Source organism: Balaenoptera borealis (genome assembly GCF_965194805.1).
Source record: "Balaenoptera borealis genome assembly, chromosome: 6".
Lineage (NCBI taxonomy): Eukaryota > Metazoa > Chordata > Mammalia > Artiodactyla > Balaenopteridae > Balaenoptera > Balaenoptera borealis.
This window is the reverse complement of record NC_138863.1, coordinates 29293411-29311811: the sequence shown is the minus strand read 5'-3', so window position 1 is coordinate 29311811 and position 18401 is coordinate 29293411. Positions and strand designations below refer to the sequence as shown.

Genomic DNA, 18401 nt, shown 5'->3' with positions numbered 1-18401 from the left:
GGATAAAGAACATGTGTTACTTTTATACAATGGAATATTACTCAGCCTTAAAAAAGAATGAAATAATGCCACTTGCAGCAACATGGATGGACCTAGAGATTATCATACTAAGTGAAATAAGACAAAGACAAATACCATATGGTATCACTTATATGTGGAATCTGAAAAAAAAAGATACAGATGAACTTATTTATGAAACAGAAATAGACACACAGACATAGAAAACAAACTCACGGTTACCAAAGGGAAAAGGGGGGCGTAAATTAGGAGGACAGGATTAACATATATACTCTAAAATATGTACAATAGATAACCAACAAGGACCTACTGTATAACACAGGGAACTATACTTAATATTTTGTAATAACCTATATGGGAAAAGAATCTGAAAAACAGTATATATATATAACTGAATCACTGAACTGTACACCTGAAACTAACATGACATTGTAAATCAACTATACTTCAATTAAAAAAAAATGTTGTCACTAGGGCAAAATATTGAGGAGAGTCAAGAAATCAGGATCTAAAAGACTCTTCCTTAGAGGATGTCCCGGGCCCTCTGTTCACTCTCTATTTGAGAGCCAGCCTTATGAGTGAACAACAGATGAGGGTGTACATATGTGGTACCATTTCAGAGACACAATGATCACTTGCTCTTCACCTCACTTGCCCCAACACTGAACTGCTTATTGATGAATTCCTATAGAGATTAATTCAACTTTTTTTTGGTTGTGCCGCATGGCTTGCAGGATCTTAGTTCCCTGACCAGGGATCGAACAGTAGAAGCAGGGAACACTAACCACTGGACTGCCAGGGAATTCCCTAATTAAACTTTTACAGATAAAGATGAGGTTTTAAATGTCTATTTCACTAAAAAGGTAACACAGTGATTTGAATTCACACGATGCGTATGTTCCTGCACATTAACCTTAATTGAACAAGACGCATTGAGAGTCTACCCATGAAGGAGCAACAAGAAAACCCAGCCAAAGCCCTGCCCTCAGGGTGGGTGAACTCTAATGCAGAGGGCATATGCAACTAACCACCCCATCCATAAAGGCAGGCTGTGATATGCTCTCTGATAGAGGAACAAATGCTACGTGAGTACAGAGGAGAGACAGAGATTAATTCTGACTTGGGGGATTTGGGGAGATTTCCGTGAGCTGCACCATAGTCACTGAAACAATGGGAAGGATCGTGGTTCCATTAATAACATAAAGGATACAAGAGGTGGCTCAGACTGGGGAGGACGACAACAGGTTCAGTTTGGTGTGTGTGGGTTTGAAGTGACAGCATGACATCCAGGTGGCAATGTCTGACAAGGTAGGGCTCAGCAGCGAGGCCCAGGCCTGGAGCTTTGGGAATGGATGGGCTTGTTCAGGGAGAATGTAAAGCACAAAGGGAAGACATGCTCTAGGTAGAACCTACAGTGCACAGAGCAGCAGCTATTCTCTCTTTCCTATTTTTCAAAAAACAGTAGAAGTGCTCTGAATAGTTTTTAGCAGATTAAAATAGTAAGGATATAAAAATATATCCACAGTATTTGTGGACGGAGAGCAAGCTTTCCACATTCCGGCTGCTGCCTGGTACTCTGAGATCTGGGTCTTGCTGTGCCCTTTGTATCGTGTGTCTGTGTCTTTGCTCCTGCATCTCCTGTGCCCAGATGTTCTACCCATACTTGTCTGTCAGGTAAACAACTACTCAAACTTGCAGGTGACACTTCCTGAAGTGTCACCTCCTTTATGGTGCCGGTCCTGATTCTTCCTGCTGCCTGCTGAAAATCGACCTTGCTTTCCCTTCCTCAGTAGGGATACAGTGAGAAAAACTTAACAGAATTATCTCATTTATGTATGTGGCTCTCCTTTACTCTGCTGTGAGCTTCCTGAAAGGCAAAAGCCAGGCCTACTCCCTATGTGTGTTCCCAGTGCATGCACACAAAATACTGTTGCACTGCTGAATGGATAACTGAAGGAGTGCATGCATGAATGAATGATTATGGAATTGTGAAAATCCAGAGAGCTTACAGAGCCTTTAAAGAGGTAGGAGCCTGTCTAGGTAAGGACACAAAAGTAGGAGCACAGGGGGCATACGTGGAGGTTTTAAAATATCATAAGATAAGAAAAACCCAGATTTACCTTCACTCAGTACCCCTAAAGACACAATCTCCCCAGGGGGTGAGCCATGGTACCAGTATTTCAACGTAGTGGCTATACTGTGTGCAGCTAAGATGCCTCCAAATTGTCTTCCTGTGGCGGTGAACTTTTTAAGACTTACCACAAATTCTCTGTTTACCCACTCACTGTAAGGAGAGAAAGAAACAATTTTACAATGGAGGAAGGAATACGAATGAATAAGAATGTTCCCTGGGTCAATGGATCTAAGTACAAGAAATCACCTCCACAAAATAGAAGTAGGACTTCCTGCGCCCCTTCTTCAAGCTTCTTTAAGCCCATAAAGAGTCAACTGAAAAGTAATGAAACCGAGCAGAAAGGAGTCCTAAAGTTTCAAACTAAAAACTTGATACCATAAATATGGAACACAGAAAAGTGGCCAAAGGCTGCAAGAACAATTAATTTCATCACAAAGAATTTATTCGCCATAGAGGCTCTCTTGGAACCAGTGGTATCCTTCATTTTAAATAAAATAGTATCATGAAATGTTGAATTATTCACATTGAGAACTAAGGAAATAATTAAGTTTTCTAATGTGAAGTTTAAACTCGGGGAACAGTCCAGCCGGACTAGAACAGGCATGAAACGGCTGCCCTTGCTAAGCCGGCACGATACAGCCCCAGGAGATGCTGCCCGCGCCCACGCAGCAATGCAGGGGAACCGCGCTCCAAGACAACGAGTCCAGGGACACAATTTCTAGGCGTGGGTAAAGGAAGGGAAGGGAAGAAAGGGGTGATGGAAAGGACATGCTACCACTGGGAAAGTGCTGCAAAGTTTAGAAACTTGTTCCAAAGGCGTTCCTCCCCCTTCCTCCTTCCATGCCCTTTTCGTCATGGTGGTGTTGACTGTGTGCCTGTCTTAACTCACTTCATCTTCCCAATGACCCCATAAGACCCGTACTCTGTTACCATTTCCACTTGGCAGTTGGGAAAACCGAGGCACAGAGACGTTAAGCAACTTCTCTAAAGTCACACAGCTAATGAGTGGCTGAATGAGAATTCCAACCCAGGTGGCTTGGCTCCAGAGATGGTGCTCCTTACCACGTCTCAATTCTGCCTTTCCTGGGACCCAACACCCAGCATGGCCTGGGCCTGCTCACCATCGTAATTCCTTATTCTCGAAGCTTTTTCAACTAATTTCAACTTGGACAGAGGTCTTTACATTAAATAAGGTTCACTTTACATATGTTTGCTTTAGTGATAACATTAATGGAATCTGTGAGCCACTTTAAGGATAATCTGAAATATAAAAATTCAAAATTCCAAAATCAAATAAATTGGGGGTGGGGACTGACTAGTTGAAATTCTGTGGAATTCTCTACATTTCTTCAATAGAAAGCATAAATGAGGATGAGTGTGAACAAAGTTACTTCTGCCCACAGATTTCTAAGATGATTTTTAAATGATTATAATAACATTACACGTTTATTCAATATTGTTAGACTACTTCACTTAAAAAGATACTGTACCTATCAAAAATCAGGCTTAAAACAGGGCGTGAATAGTGAGGAGGTCCCCAAACAGCACTCTCATATCTGTAAACCTTGGCTTTTCTCAGATCGACGTAGTTATTTCCACTAATATTACCCCAAATTATCACATCTTTGATGCCTGTGAAGAAAAGAAATTTAAAAAAATATTGTAATATAAAAAATTGCCTGTAGTCTACTTTCTATTCGTGTGTTTGTTTTACTATTGGTCCTTTTGCTATAAAACAGACTTAAGTTTATGCTCCCTAAAAATGTGCAAACAATGTGGATCATCTCCTGAGTCATCGGAGTCTGGCCATTCCTAATAATGCACATGGATGGTGTGAGCATAGGACTGAATTCAGGGAACATTGAAATGCTCCCTGAAAGAAATTGCTACTGAAAATTATACCCCCGCTCTGGTCCTAACTTCACCACTCTGCTTGCCATGAAGAGGATTTTTTATCTGCTTTGATTCTGACAGAGAGTCCCTGATTTTAGACTGGAATAGAAATTTGGGCAAGTCACTTGACTCCCTGGGTGGCTTTCGTTTCCTGCAGAATGGAGATGCTGGAATAAGAGGACCCCGAGGAACATCTTAATCAACAAAGAGATATTGAATTAGCTTGTATGTGTGAGGCACTTTTAGGTGGGAGGCTCAGAAGAAAACAAATCAGCCCAAATCCTTGCAATATTCTGGGGGTAGAGGGGAGTGGGTGAGAAAACAACTACTATACAACGTGATACATACTACCAAGAAAAAGAAGAGGATGGAGGTAGAGAGAAATAGGAATTGGTATTTCATATGATTCTAGTATATGAAATTCTCTCTAATAATTCTCTCTAATAATTGTGGATTTTCTGGGAATGTATCTGAAGTGAAAATAGGGGATTTTATTGATTTATTTATAAACTTAATTATTTGTTTAAAAACTTAATTCTCTTAAAAGGTCACACCACTTTCTATTACGGAGATTAAATTCTTTCCTGTTCTGTATGAGATAAGATTGCTGTTGGCTTCAAGTAACAGAATATCCTTCTGACTTTGCTGAACTAGAAGGAGTTTACTTTTCTCAGATAACAAGTCGAGGTAGGCAGTGACACTGGTGCTTGTTAAGCAGCTCAAAGATGTTACTCTCTTGGCTTTCCCCTCATGGTCCTAAAATGACTGCAGCAGCTCCAAGTATCACACTCTTACAGAGTGTGTTCAAAGGCAGGCAGGAGGGAAAAGAATTTTTCTTAAAGCTTTAAGGCCCTTTATAGCTCTAAATGCCTTAAATCAAGCTAGAGAAAATTATAGCGGACATCTGCTTTTTTTTGTTGTTGTTGTTCTAAGATCTCTTCCTACTTTTTTTCTTTAACAGCATACTGGTTTTTCTTTCAATAGGTACCCTTCCCCACTTTCAGTCCATTTGGTTTGGGTGAAGCTGTCCTCACCTCTCAGGTCTATCAATAGGCATCAGACCTAGATTCCAGATTTCTGGCCACAATGATTGATTTGGAGAAGGGCATGTGGTCCAAGCCCAGTCAATGAGATATTATTCTGCTACTTTTATACAAAGAATCGAAAGAGAACGCTCTTTTTCTACTGGGGTAGTTAAGCTATGATGCCCATAGCCATTTTGCCACTTTTTAGGGAAAGCCTATCCGAGAATCAGATCAAAGCTGAGGAAAGCAGAGCTGAGTGACGAGCCACGTGAGAGCACGAACCAGGCTTGACATCATCATTTGAACCCCGGCATCCGGCTATGCCCCAAATAAGAACTACTCCTGCACTCTTCAGTTATGTGGAAAAATAGCTCTGATTTTGGTCGCTTTGAGTGGACTTTCTGTCACTTGTACAGAAAGAGTTCCAACTAAGCCAATGTACATAGTCTGAGAAACAGGTTTATGTGTGAACTGAACTCAAGGGATATCCTGAAAAGGTTTGCTCCCCTCTGGGCATCTGGAATTCTCCTGGAATAATTCTCCCTGATGCTTTTTCTAGTTCATGTTACTTTGTTTAACTCTGTCTTTGTCGTTGCCAACTTCCTCCTTACTACTCCACTGACAATTCCACTTTAACAGCCGTCCCTCTAACATTTCCCTTTTTTGTCCCAACTTATCTCCACTTTTCTTTTTTCTGCTGCTCCTGTGCTTAATGGTTTTGAATACAGCAGGGTTTAGAATTTATGGTACCACCAGGCCCACAAGAGAGCAGCTTTCTGGTTGAAAGTGCCTGCTCTGTTTTAAATTTTGTAATACTGCCTCTTCTTGACACTTTCATCAGTGTATCACAGATCTTTTGTGAGAAATCAGTATCTACACATATACATATAAGGTTGATAACAGAGATAAAATGATTAAGAAATGTTTTCCTATTGAATAATTTTAGTATCCATTTGGCTGAGGTATGCACTGACCCTGGGGGTAAGACACTAATGATTTGTATGCAAGAATACCAGAAGTTATGGTCCTAGGGCTTTGTTGTTAAGAAAAGGACAATACGGCTCTTGCCCTAATGTGTGAGGGGCTCACCAAAGTCCTTTATAGCTCTGACTGAGAGCATTCTAGGCTCACATTTTACTGTCTTCCCAATTTTGCTTGATGTCATGCCTTGCACTTCCTGGCATTCTCAATAGACTTCGTTGCACCTGCTCCATCTAAGGGCACAAATAGCTAAAGTCTGTCAAATATGACAAATATTTTTAGATACAGCACTCCCCCTTTAGATACAAAAATCCATTTTCTGATTCTGTCTCATCCTCCTATGATTTTGACCTCTATAAGTACAAAGATTACTAGGAGCAGAAACTGATCAAATAGCATTATCACCTTAACAACTTTACTATCCTTGCAAATGTTTACCATGTGTCAGGCACTCCTCCAAGCACTTTAGAAATATTATCTCTTTAAATCCTTGCGTCAATTCTAGGATGTAGGTGCTATTTACATCCTCATATTACAGGTGAGGAAGTGAGGCACAGCAAGGTTAAGTGATTTGCCTCAAGTCACACAGGTGGGAAGTGGGGTGGGGTCACTTTAACAGAGCCCTGAGTATTTTTTTAAAAAACACCCATTACGTTGGTTGACTACTATCACGGAAAAAAAAAGAAAAAAAAAAGGAATATTAAGCTTCAAATTACTACTTGAAAAATAGAAATCTTATTTAAGTATTTGTTTCTTAATTTTTATAATGATGGGAAAAGATCAGCTAGTCATAAAAGCTAGTAGAAAGAAAATGCACAGTAGTGAAATCACACAATCAGAAGTTCTCTGCCTCTGCTTCATACTTTGTAGTCCAGATATCCCGACTGATTTTAGAGGGGACAGTGTTCTTCCTAGCTGCTGTGAAATCACGCTGTTTAAAACCAGACACGGAAACGGGAGCTCACTCACATGAGGGAGTCGTTTTCAGTTTTCTGGCCAGCTCCGCCCTCGCTTTGCCTTCTACGCCCAAGGCCACAGCGACAATATTGTGGGCGAAGTTTGGAGCGTATCTCATAAGCAAAGACGTTTTGAGATTCACAAAGGTTTTTCCTCCCACAATAATTCTGACGGAATCATGAGCATTTTTCTCAATCAGGGATCCGTAGAGGTGGCACAGAGTAGCCCTGCTTCGGATGCAGTCTTCTAAACTGTACACCTCCTTGTCCACGTGGTCGTCGAGGAAGATGATCACGTGGGCCTGGCGGAAGGCCTCCTCCGCTCGGGTGCAGACGGACACACTCTGCAGGAAGGGCGACGCCAGGTCCTGAGCCTCTTTCACAAGGCTTGTGAGTTTTTCTTCTGCCTGCTTGTTGTCAAATAGGTTTATGCTAATTTCCATATGCGGTCCAAACACTTCACCACTTGTCAAGATGGGAATTAGGTTGTAGCAGGCAGGCGCCGATGCACTAATGAAAATGCAAAGCCGATTACGAATGGTTAAATCTTTTGCTCCTTTTCAGGCTTTATTCTTTTTTTTTTTTTAAAGTACCAACCATGTATAGAAGTCTTTTTTTTTTTTTTTATAAATTTATTTATTTATTTATTTTCGGCTGTGTTGGGTCTTCATTGCTGTGCGCGGGCTTTCTCTAGTTGCGGCTAGTGGGGGCTACTCTTTGTTGTGGTGCGCGGGCTTCTTATTGCAGTGGCTTCTTTTGTTGCGGAGTACGGGCTCTAGGCGAACGGGCTTCAGTAGTTGTGGCACGCGGGCTCAGTAGTTGTGGCTCACGGGCTCTAGAGCGCAGGCTCAGTAGTTGTGCCTCATGGGCTTAGTTGCCCCGTGGCATGTGGGATCTTCCCGGACCAGGGCTTGAACCCGTGTCCCCTGCACTGGCAGGCGGATTCTTAACCACTGTGCCACCAGGGAAGTCCCCAGGCTTTATTCTTAATAGATACAATTCTGCATGTGCATTAATAGGGTGATTTAATATCTTAAATTGGCATACACAGCTGCACAGACATTTTTAAGGCTAGAAATCAAAAGTAGAACAAAATAATTCTCACTGCTAACTTCTTGCTTTGGCCATCTGAAAACAATACCAAAGTAAGAAATGTACCTGTTTATAAGGCTTTTCAAATTAAATAGAATAGGCAGAAAGCAAAATTTAAAAGAACTGTGTCATATTACTGTAATTACGTGTTTACATTCTTTTTAAAAAAAGATAAGGAAATCAGTTTCATTTAACCATAACTCTTTTCTATGTTGTACCCTTATCTGCAAAGTAATGACATCTTTTAGAAAGGCCTATTTTTCCAAATCCTTATAAAGAAGGCTAGGATCAACACAGGCGAGGTATCATGTATCTGCACCCACAATTCAGCCAGTATTTGAGTACTCTATAGCTTGGCTGATAACTGAGAGCCCTAATGACCACTGAGGGGGAGTTTGGAAATGCATCTGGGCAATTTTTCACAGTGGGTTTGGAGAGAGGCGCAGTGGTGTTTTCAAGAGCATCTGTACCATTTTAATCCTTTAAAAATATCTAGGGACTCCCCTGGTGGTCAAGTGGTTAGGACTCTGTGCTCCCCATGCAGGGGGGCCCGGGTTCGATCCCTGGTCGGGGAGCTGGGTCCCGCAGGCCACAAGGAGGAGCCCGCATGCCGCAGATAGGAGTCCGGATGCTGCAAATAAAGATCCCGCGTGCTGCAGCTAAGACCCAGCGCAGCCAAATAAATAAATAAATATTAAAAAAATCCTAAAGCCGATGTAATATTATTAAATCTGGGTGTAAAGTTCATGGACAGTTATTACATCATTCTCAGTTCTTTTCTGCATTTGAAATCTTTCATAATAACAAAGAATTTTTCAGATGAGCCTGTATATTAGGATACACACATAGGGAGTAAGAAGGGCAGTGTGAGAGACAGATTGGGAGGTGAGGAAAGGAAAGGGGGAGGGAGAGATAGAGCAAGATGGACAGCAGAAGGACAAAGAGGGAGGCAGAGCACAGAGATAGAGAGAAAAAGCAATGAAACAAACATCGAATGTGTCCACCCACCACTGAGACTGAGAGTGATGAGGAGCAAACGCAAGTGGGCAAGAGGAAGAGGGCAACAGTCAGGAAGACGGGGGAGGGAAGGGAGGAAACAAGGGAGAGGGAAGGAAGGACAGGGAGGCGAAGAGCAAGATGGTATGAGCAGCAGACAGCGTGAGACGCACAGAATGAGGGCAGGAGAGCTGGAGACAGTTATGCAAAGTAAATATTTTGCTATAAGGTTGCTCTTAGATTTGGTATGTATGTGTATTATATGCATATTACATACACATTAAACCTATATATAGTCTAACACTCATACATGGGGCTACACTTGGGGATATATATGCATATACATATATTACATATCTATAATATTTGTATACATACATCCAAATCTCAAACTTGACACTCAGATATTCTTCCATCATGTAATGAATCGTACATCATTGTCCTTCTAAACATAAAAAGCCAACGTCACGAATCCTGGGATTTGACGGTCCCACCTGGTGATCCAGACCTGCAAGGGGTTGATGAGACCTTTCAGGGCTTCTTTCTCCAGCTCTTTTTCTATGTGTGTCCCCAGGTTCTCTTGAGCAACTGTCTTCATCAGCTCAGTCGTCATGCTAGAGGTGACACCATAGTAAAGCTAAATATTGGGAAAGAAAAAATCAACACCAGAATAGCTGACAATGGCGATAATGGAGAGTTCTTGTTTAAAGCCCAAATAGAGTAAAAAGAGAGCTGAGAGAATACCTTAGAAAGCAAGACATTTGAAAAATATAATAATAGGAGAGAACGATAATGTTTTAGACAGATAAATCAACTTAATTTGTATACCTGGGCATGTTCTAGGAACTCATTATATCCTCCCAAAAGCAAACCCTTTCCTCCACGATCCAACAGCTCTCTCCAGATGATGGGGGAATTTTTGTGACTCCACGTATTCTTTTTACACAACTCTTTCAGCCACTCCTATTGAAAGATATAGTCCACGAGAAGTCACACATTGAATCTGCCTTGGAATTCAATTCAATACTTTAGAGTTCAAACATTAAGATACTAGTTTTTTTTTTTTACTACCTCTGTGTATACATAATAAAATTTAGATATCTTTAAACTGTAAAATATAAATATAGAAATAGTGATGAGCTGAGTAACAAATTAATCAAGTAAGAAAGAATATTCTTCGAATTCATCAACCAAATAAAGGTACTGAATGTTGCTCTCTTTCCTGAGTAGACCTGAAGTGCAAGGGTTTGGCTTAAAAAAGAAGCCAAGTTTTCCAACTCAAATGGTTTTCTGTATGAGATGTCTCTGGTTTTAGGGCCATATAAATTTGATATTGCTTTCCAAATATGTGAGTATAGTTTATATTTTTTAGATTGAATTAATGAGCTAAAAATTATCTGTGGATTTCTGATAATATTTAGTAGAAAAAGTTTAAGTCATCATTATCTGGTTTGTGCACACCAGGCCTTCCAATGACAATATCTGCATAGAGACAGAATGCAACATTTCTATGGGCAAAGTACATGGCAACATTCTTGTTTTTGGAGGAATGTATAATGAAGCTACCTTACAAATAAAATCTTACAAATGAATTTCCCTTGTTGATGTTTCCACCATGATGATTCCCCCATGGCCCCTCTAGTCACAACGTAGCCTGACCAGTGAAATACTGGGAGTCTAGAAGAAAGAGACTCTACCTCAAAGGACCTTCAGCAGCAAGCAGGGCATGGTGATGTCCTGGCAGGAGCTGGAAGAATATGTACAGGACTGGACCCTGAGGGTGCTGAATCAAGAGTGGAACATAAAGCTGAACAAGAGAGAATTTATCAAAATGAATCACACTTCTGCGATTCAAGAGTGTACACCCCGACAAAGACCTCAGAAGAGAGTGCTAACATGTTGCTAGGATGGCTCTTCAAAGCTTGGAGGAAGGGATGAAATAAAATGGAAATGCCAGAACTGTCATGGAAGACCACGGAAGAAGGGATGAAAAAGCTTAGAAAAAATGGGCTCGCTAGAGTGCATATGCTATGACGGAAGGCTGGAAAACTATTGGTCACCTATGTTCTCTGGAAGGGCCTGGAGGACACTACATTCACCAAAGTGACAAGGAATGCACTGATGAGAGGGGTCTCAGCATCACTGAGAAGCCTGGGCCATGGCTGTTAAATGACATGCTGTTATAGAGCTGGGCCCCATGGCAATTGGGATGATAGAATTCTGAAATAAAAGAGGACAGGGGGCAGTGCCCACCAGAGAACATCTATTATGACAGAAGCACTAACCAACCCAGCAGTAAGATAACTTAGACAGCTGAAGGCACAATGGGGACATGAAAAAGTTAGAGCTTATGCAATGGTCTGAGAAAACAAGCTATCACTCATCAAAGCTGATCTAGCCATTGCTGCTGCCATTAACAGAGATCAACGCTGACCTCCTGTTAATGGCAGTATCCCTCAAAGACAACAACCAACCTCTTGGTGGCAGTCTGATTACATTGGACCCCTTCTACCCTGGAAAGAGCAGTGATTCACCTTGATTTTAATTAACATATATTCTGGATAAAGAAATGCCTTTATTGTTTGTAGGACTTTGGCCAGCACCCTGTTCAAGACTTTTCAAAATATTTAACCTACCAACATGGGATCCTGCATAACATCACTTTGAACCAAGAAACCCATTTTAAAGTAAAGGATGTATGACATTGGGTATGAAACCAGGGACCCACTGGCCCTATCATATATGGAAACATCTAGCAGCATGATAGAGGGATGGAACAACACACTGAAGATACAGGCACCTGCTTAGAGACTGATACCTTGCAAGGATGGGGGTACCATCTTTCAGGATGCAATATATACCACAAATCAATAGAGTTTTGCCCCAATAGGTCAAATACATGAATCCAAGAACCAAGAATGGAATTAAGAGTGACCTTGCTTACCATCACTCCCAGTGACCCACCCAGGGTGAGGGGTGCTTCTATCAGGAAGAGTCCCGTTAAACTTTAATCTATGGCTGCCACATGGTCACTTAGAGCTCCTGTGCCAAGAGATCAGCCAGTAAGGAAAGGAGTTACCATCATGGAAGGGGTAATTGCCCCTGTTGATCAGGAGCATGTAGGGCAGCTATTACCCAATGTGGGCAGGAAAGAATGGTTGGCATCTATGTAATCCATTGGGGCATCCTTGGTAGTGCCTTGCTCAATTTTGACAGCAAATGGACAGGTGCAACAGTCATATCCTGAAAAGGGATTAGAGACGAGGGCTCAGACCCCTAAGGATACAGGTGTAAGTCACCACCACACCTAATAAGTCACCTGAATCAGCAGAGGGTAAGGGGAATCTACAATGGATAGAAGAGAAGAAAGGTGATGAGTCAATTATGGTGCTGAATGATGTGTAGTGCTGAAATGATGTGCTGTGGAGACTATTGTTCATTTAACTAAACTTCCTCTTATAAAGTTTCCCCGGGGAGAGATGCCAACCAGAATTCTGGAAGAGCTGTTCCCAGATGGTGTGAACGTATTATATGCAGCATGGGGATCCAAAAGGCACAACTGGTGAACTAGCAGATCCTGTCACGCGTAGTCCCTATTCCTCCTTTGTGACCAAGGCACTCATTCCCCCTGCCACGAGGTGTATTGGCTGTTGATGGCTCAGTGCTGAGTCTCTCTCTGGAAATTGACCTCAACCAAAGGATGTTCCCTTGCCGAAGGTTAAGTCTCTTCCCCAGGGCAGCCCACATCCTATGACTGCTAGCTGTAGGAGAACAAAAGCCTGGCCTCCTTGCCTGTTTGGGGGGGTATCTCTGAAGGGCCATCCCAGCTTCAGAGTTCCCTGTAGGGCTGGCTGAGCCCTTTGTTAGAGCTGGATGGCAGTTCAACTTCTGCCATTGCCCAGTCCTGCTGCCCTCATTCTTTCTAAGGATGTTGTTCCCAAGAACACTCCCCAGTAAAGGAAACTCCTTCACCCAAATTTCCATCTCAGTCCCAAAGAAGGGTGTGTCAAATAAACAAGTCCCTCATGTCATTAGAAATCAATATGAAGGAGAATTGAAAGTTAAAAAGTGCAATATAAGCTATGTGGATTCTTGGGGGAAAAAATACCAGCCAAATTTATTCTACTTACAGGTTAGGGCCTCATTTGTTCTATTAGGTACTAGGAAAAAAATATAAATAATGTTTTGAGGCTGATAAGTCAGTACTTATTTTACTAATATTAAAATATCAATAGTACATGAACATTCATTACTGGAAAGCTATCTGATACACTAGCTAATATTTAATTAAATCAGAGCACATTTTTCTGTGTGTGTAAGTTTAACAAACTGTAAAGGCCTCTTACCTCCCAAACATCAGGATGTTGTGTAATTTTATGTATCCGAAAATCAGGAAGATTCTTTTGTAAATAATCTGCCAGAAGTTCTGCTTTAGCATAATATGGGCAATCTGCTCTACCTAAAAAATTCAAATTAGCAATATTTTCTTTCATCACATGGAAATTATCATGTAGTTACAAGTATTTGTCATATAATTACAGAATCAATCACACAGTTACAATATAATTTATATAGAGTTATAGCATAAACTGCCATAACATAAACTTTTGATTTTTATTATATTGGCAAAATAAAATGAATTTCATAGGAGATCAGAATCATTAGTAATAAAATGTGGAAAGGAAAAAAGACTATTGAATATTTATTTTCCTCCAGTGCTATATTAGACCTCACTTCCTCTAAGAGGCTGCCAGGCTACTAATTAAGCATGAACTACTCATAATGAACTACTCATTAGTAGCTACTAAAAGGCAAAGTGTGAAGTGAGGAGTGGTGGTAAAATCACATGTGGACTTGATATGTGTGCAGAGAGTATTGGGGGAAGGGGAAGGAGAATTGGCGGGAGACAGAAGAGTCTGGCTTAACTTCTTTTTTCTGGCGTGGGTAGGTGATCCTGACCTTACTAGAGAGAAATCATGGGTGAGAAGTTTAAATTATAAAGTGCAGCTGGAAGTATCTGTAGTATATCTCAGTGGATATGACCAGCAGGCAGCTGCACCTGCAAATCTGAAGAGCAGGCCTTATGTAATAGCTTAGGATACAGATATTGCAGGCATAAACACAGAGAAAGTGACAGCCACTAAAGTTGGTGGGACTGGATGTCCGGTAGAGTAGGAGGGGCAGGGGCCAAGGGCAGAACCCTCTCTATAGCATTCTTCCCCGATTACTCCCAATCACCAGTTCTTCAACCTCTTGGTGACTTCTAAGTCATCAACCCCTCTCAAACTCCCCCTGGCTATTAGCCTCCCTGTTTAGTTCAAATCCATGGCTCATGAATTCAGACCACTCTTCTGGTTCATGTCTTCAATTCTCTTGCCCCACTGGGCTTCTGGCAAGTAAGCCTGGTAAAAGCCCCTCACCCTGAATGAACCCAGTAAATTGCCTTTTCTGTGCCTGGGTTTCATGTACTTGGCACCCCTGGATAAACATGGTAGAACCAAGCAGAGTGGCACCATTATAAATTCATGGTCACCAGTCTCAACTGGCCCTCAACTCTTCCTGGAGATCCCTCTGTTTCCCTTGGCAGCACTCTCTTCTGGTCTCTATAATTACCATTCCAAACTGTCTACTTCCTTCAAGCCTCTTCCTTCTTGCCAATATTTTTCTGTACTATCAGAAGACAACAGAAAACTCTGCTTTCTACTTTACGCAAACTAAACCAAATCATACAAAAAGGCACCAGTTGGGAAATCCCCCAACCTCCTGCCATCAAACCTACTAGCCTATCTGCATTTGGACTCATCCTTTCCTTCTTTCTTCTATTCAGTGGGAGAGAGATCCTACCTCGTATCCAGATCCAATCTCACCACTTATGCTCTGAACACCACCCTCTTCCACCTCCATTGGTTATCCCCTTTTTCTAACATCTTAGCTCTGTTTCTAATGGCCTGTTTCTACCATAATTAAAATATACTCATTATATTTAAGTTTCTCCTGTCCTGAGAAACAAACAGCCCATGACCCCCTTCAGTCGTTGCCTTCTACCTGCCCTTTTCTATTAAAACTTGAAATAGTTCTTAAAATAGTTCTCTACACTTGCCATCCCCAGTTCCTCACTTCCATTGATTTCTCATGCCACTGCAATCTGGCTTTTCCCATAATTCTCTAGAAGGTCACCATGGATCTCCATGCCACTAAATCCAATGGGTACTTTTTGATCCTTTTCTTGTTGACCCTTGGTAGCATTTGTCTCCCTTCAACTCTTGAAATACCCACTATAGTGGGGGCATTCTTCAGGTTTTCTTCCTACTTCTCTGGCCACTCCTCATTACACTTTTAGGTTCCTATTCCTTTATTAATGCATTAAAAGGTTAGCATTTTACAAGGCATCTTATCTTCATACTCTATGATCCTTCCTGGATAATCTCCTCCACTCCTTTGGTTTCAAGTAGAAATCTGTATTTCCAGTTCAGAACTATCTCCTTATCTAGATGTCTACACCCTCCTGTATTTTTTCAACTCCTTCTAAATGTCTCATAGGCACTCAGCATGTCTATGACAGATTTTGCGACCACTCCCCTACTAAATTTGCTCCTTATGTTCTTTATGTTCATCTACCCAGTTATTTAAGAGTATTAACAGTATCCAGAGTATAAAGCCTACTCTTCTGCTGTTTTTCAATGATTTCCCATCTACCCAGTTATGCAAACTACTGCTTGGGAATAATTTTAACTCTTTCTTCTCCCTTCCTTTCTTCCTCCACCTAGTTAAATGTCTAGTTCTATAGATTCTGCTCCCTAACATCTCTCCAATCCATTCACTTCTTTCCATTTCCATTGCCCACCTTCCTAGACCAGGCCACCAGTATTTCCTTCCTGGACTACAGTACCTAACTGGGCTCTGGGCATCCAGTCTTTTTCTTCTCACATTGTAGCAATAACACTCAGATAAAATGCAAATTTGATTATGTATCTCCTTCCAAAAACCTTCCATGTACTTTAGATAAAGTTTAAAATATTGAGGGCTTCCCTGGTGGCGCAGTGGTTAAGAATCCGCCTGCCAGTGCAGGGGACACGGGTTCGAGCCCCAGTCCGGGAAGATCCCACATGCCGTGGAGCAACTAAGTCTGTGCACCACAACTACTGAGCCTGCATGCTGCAACTACTGAAGCCCGCGTGCCTAGAGCCCGTGCTCTGCAACAAGAGAAGACACCACAATGAGAGGCCCGTGCACTGCAATGAAGAGTAGCCCCCACTCGCTGCAACTAGAGAAAGCCCGCGCACAGCAACGAAGACCCAACGCAGCCAAAAATAAATATAAATCAAAATAAATACATCTAAAAAAAATATTGAACGTGGCTCACAAGAATATACGTTATCTAACTCTGGCCTTAACATATGATAGTCTCTTCCTTGTACTCTATGCTCCAACCCTACTAAATCTTTTTCAAGTTTCTGCTTATTGTATACTCTCAAAAATCACCAAACTAGCTTTCCTCATTGCAGCCCCACTCCCTGCTACCCGTGCCTAATTTACTTTCCTCCTCCCTACTTATTTCCTCTCCGATAGGTAACACTCATCTTTCAGGACCCTGATTAAAAAATCACTTCTTCTGGGAAGTCTTTGCCTAAGAAAGGTCCCCTGCCACTGCCACTGCTCCTATAGAACCCAGCCCTTCCACTGCCACAAATGCAACATTCTCAAAAATACTCTTCTGAATGAATAAAGGAGCAAAGGAAATAGGTTTTCAGGCAGATGGGAGATGACAATTGTGTTAAGGCATCAAAGAGGTCAAATAAGACAAGGACCGGACAGCTTCTGTAAAATCATTGGTGACTTCGGTGAGGGCCATTTCTGAAAGGAGGCAGAAGTAGAAACCAGATTGAGTGGAAGGAGGACCTGGAGATAGAAGAGCAGTCTACCCTTTTGAGAAACTTGCTGAGAGGAAAGGAGGCAGGTACAATAGCCTGCTGCAGTAAAAGCCTCTTTGGTGGTTTTCTGGATGCCAGTGGACATTTCCAGTCCATCCCCTCCATTGCTGACAAGGAGGGTTTCCTAAAATGCAAGCTCATTAAGATACCCTCCTGCTTAAACATTTTAAATGACCCCTCATTGCTTTCAGCATACAGTTCAAACACCTTTGCTTGGTGTTCTTGAAGTGCAAGGATCTGGCTTCTGCTCCCATTCTTGCCCCAGGTCCAGTCACTTCCTCCGTATCCAGAGGCCATGACACTTCTAGCCTCTGTGCCTTTTTCTGGAATGTCCTCCCTATTCCAAACCTTCACAAATCAGCTCTTGTAACACCCCCCAGAGCCCTGTGCACATACCCCTCATTGCATTAATCACACTGTATCAAAAGTACTTGTTTACATGCTTCTGTATCCCAGGAGACTGAAAGCTCCTCGAAGGCAGGGATGTGTCTTTCCCCTCACTGTATCCCCTGTGTCCAGCAGTGCTTTGTACACAGTCACTGCCCAACATACATTTTTGAATGAAAGCATAATAAAGCCTGGGTGGTCCATATAGAGGCTGGAGTTGCTAGAACATAAGCCAGTTAAGAAGATCACTGGCAAGCGGTCATAGGAGGAGAGTAGCTGTCGGTGTTTTGAGCGATCTGCGGGCGGACGCGGGGATCACTCACCAGCGAGTACGAATTTGGCCATAGTGAAGCCAGGACCCGGGGCCTTGAACCGCTGCTCCACCGTTTCCAGGCAACCACGCCGCTCAGGACCCGGCGCAGGCGCACTCTGAAGCTGAGCGCGGACTCTGGCGCCCAGCTGGAGAGGTTGCGTGTTAGGGTACACAGTTATACACTGTCATTAAAAGCTCTGTGGTCTCCCCCATTCCTATTCCCTGCAGCTAAGAAAAACTAGTCAGTTTTTCGGTAGGCTTTCTTCACTCCAAGTAAACTATTTCCAACCTCCCGCGAACATAACACTTTTTGACCTATGAAGGATCCGTAAAATCTCGCGATACGCTCAGCTCGCGGGGAAGCTGTTATGGCTGTGCTTCTGTATAACCATGGAGCTCTGAACTAAGGTAAGTGGAGGGCGAGCATAGGTGGAACAGGTGGTCGTACTACGCCTTAGACTTCTTGCCTTTCAGAGAAAGGTCTCAGGAGTTGCCCGGGAAGTAAGTTTAGGGAGGTGGGTTAATACTAAGAGGTCCAGCTCCGGAAGGACGGACCCCTGACACCGGTTCTGAGACCCGGTGAGACTGTCTGGTTGTGTCTCCAGACAAGCGCAGGCCTCGTGCAAGCATCATTTTAGTTTGCTGCTGCTTCTTCTGAGCCGTTCTACTTGTCCA

At 42.3% G+C, this 18401-nt stretch overlaps 2 protein-coding genes across 5 annotated transcripts in view; one reads left to right on the top strand and one right to left on the bottom strand.

Moving 5' to 3' along the window:
- Positions 1–17729, bottom strand: part of MDH1B (malate dehydrogenase 1B) — a 29164-nt gene extending 11435 nt beyond the window's left edge. Inside the window, exons 1-6 of the mRNA XM_082397127.1 lie at positions 13442–17729; positions 9924–10058; positions 9590–9732; positions 7021–7517; positions 3643–3784; positions 2139–2302 (exon numbers count right to left, since the gene is read on the bottom strand). Coding sequence (XP_082253253.1) covers positions 2139–2302; positions 3643–3784; positions 7021–7517; positions 9590–9732; positions 9924–10058; positions 13442–13588 — 1228 coding nt within the window. The 5' untranslated portion in view covers positions 13589–17729. The remainder of the gene's footprint in view (positions 1–2138; positions 2303–3642; positions 3785–7020; positions 7518–9589; positions 9733–9923; positions 10059–13441) is intronic.
- Positions 17730–17984: 255 nt separating this feature from the next.
- The window catches only part of FASTKD2 (FAST kinase domains 2), a 62658-nt gene continuing 62241 nt past the window's right edge, over positions 17985–18401 (top strand). For 2 of the 4 annotated variants that reach the window (XM_082397067.1, XM_082397068.1), the window contains exon 1: positions 17985–18134. The gene's annotated coding sequence lies outside the window, so the exon portion shown is untranslated. The remainder of the gene's footprint in view (positions 18135–18401) is intronic. The other 2 variants (XM_082397069.1, XM_082397066.1) reach the window with 2 other exon arrangements.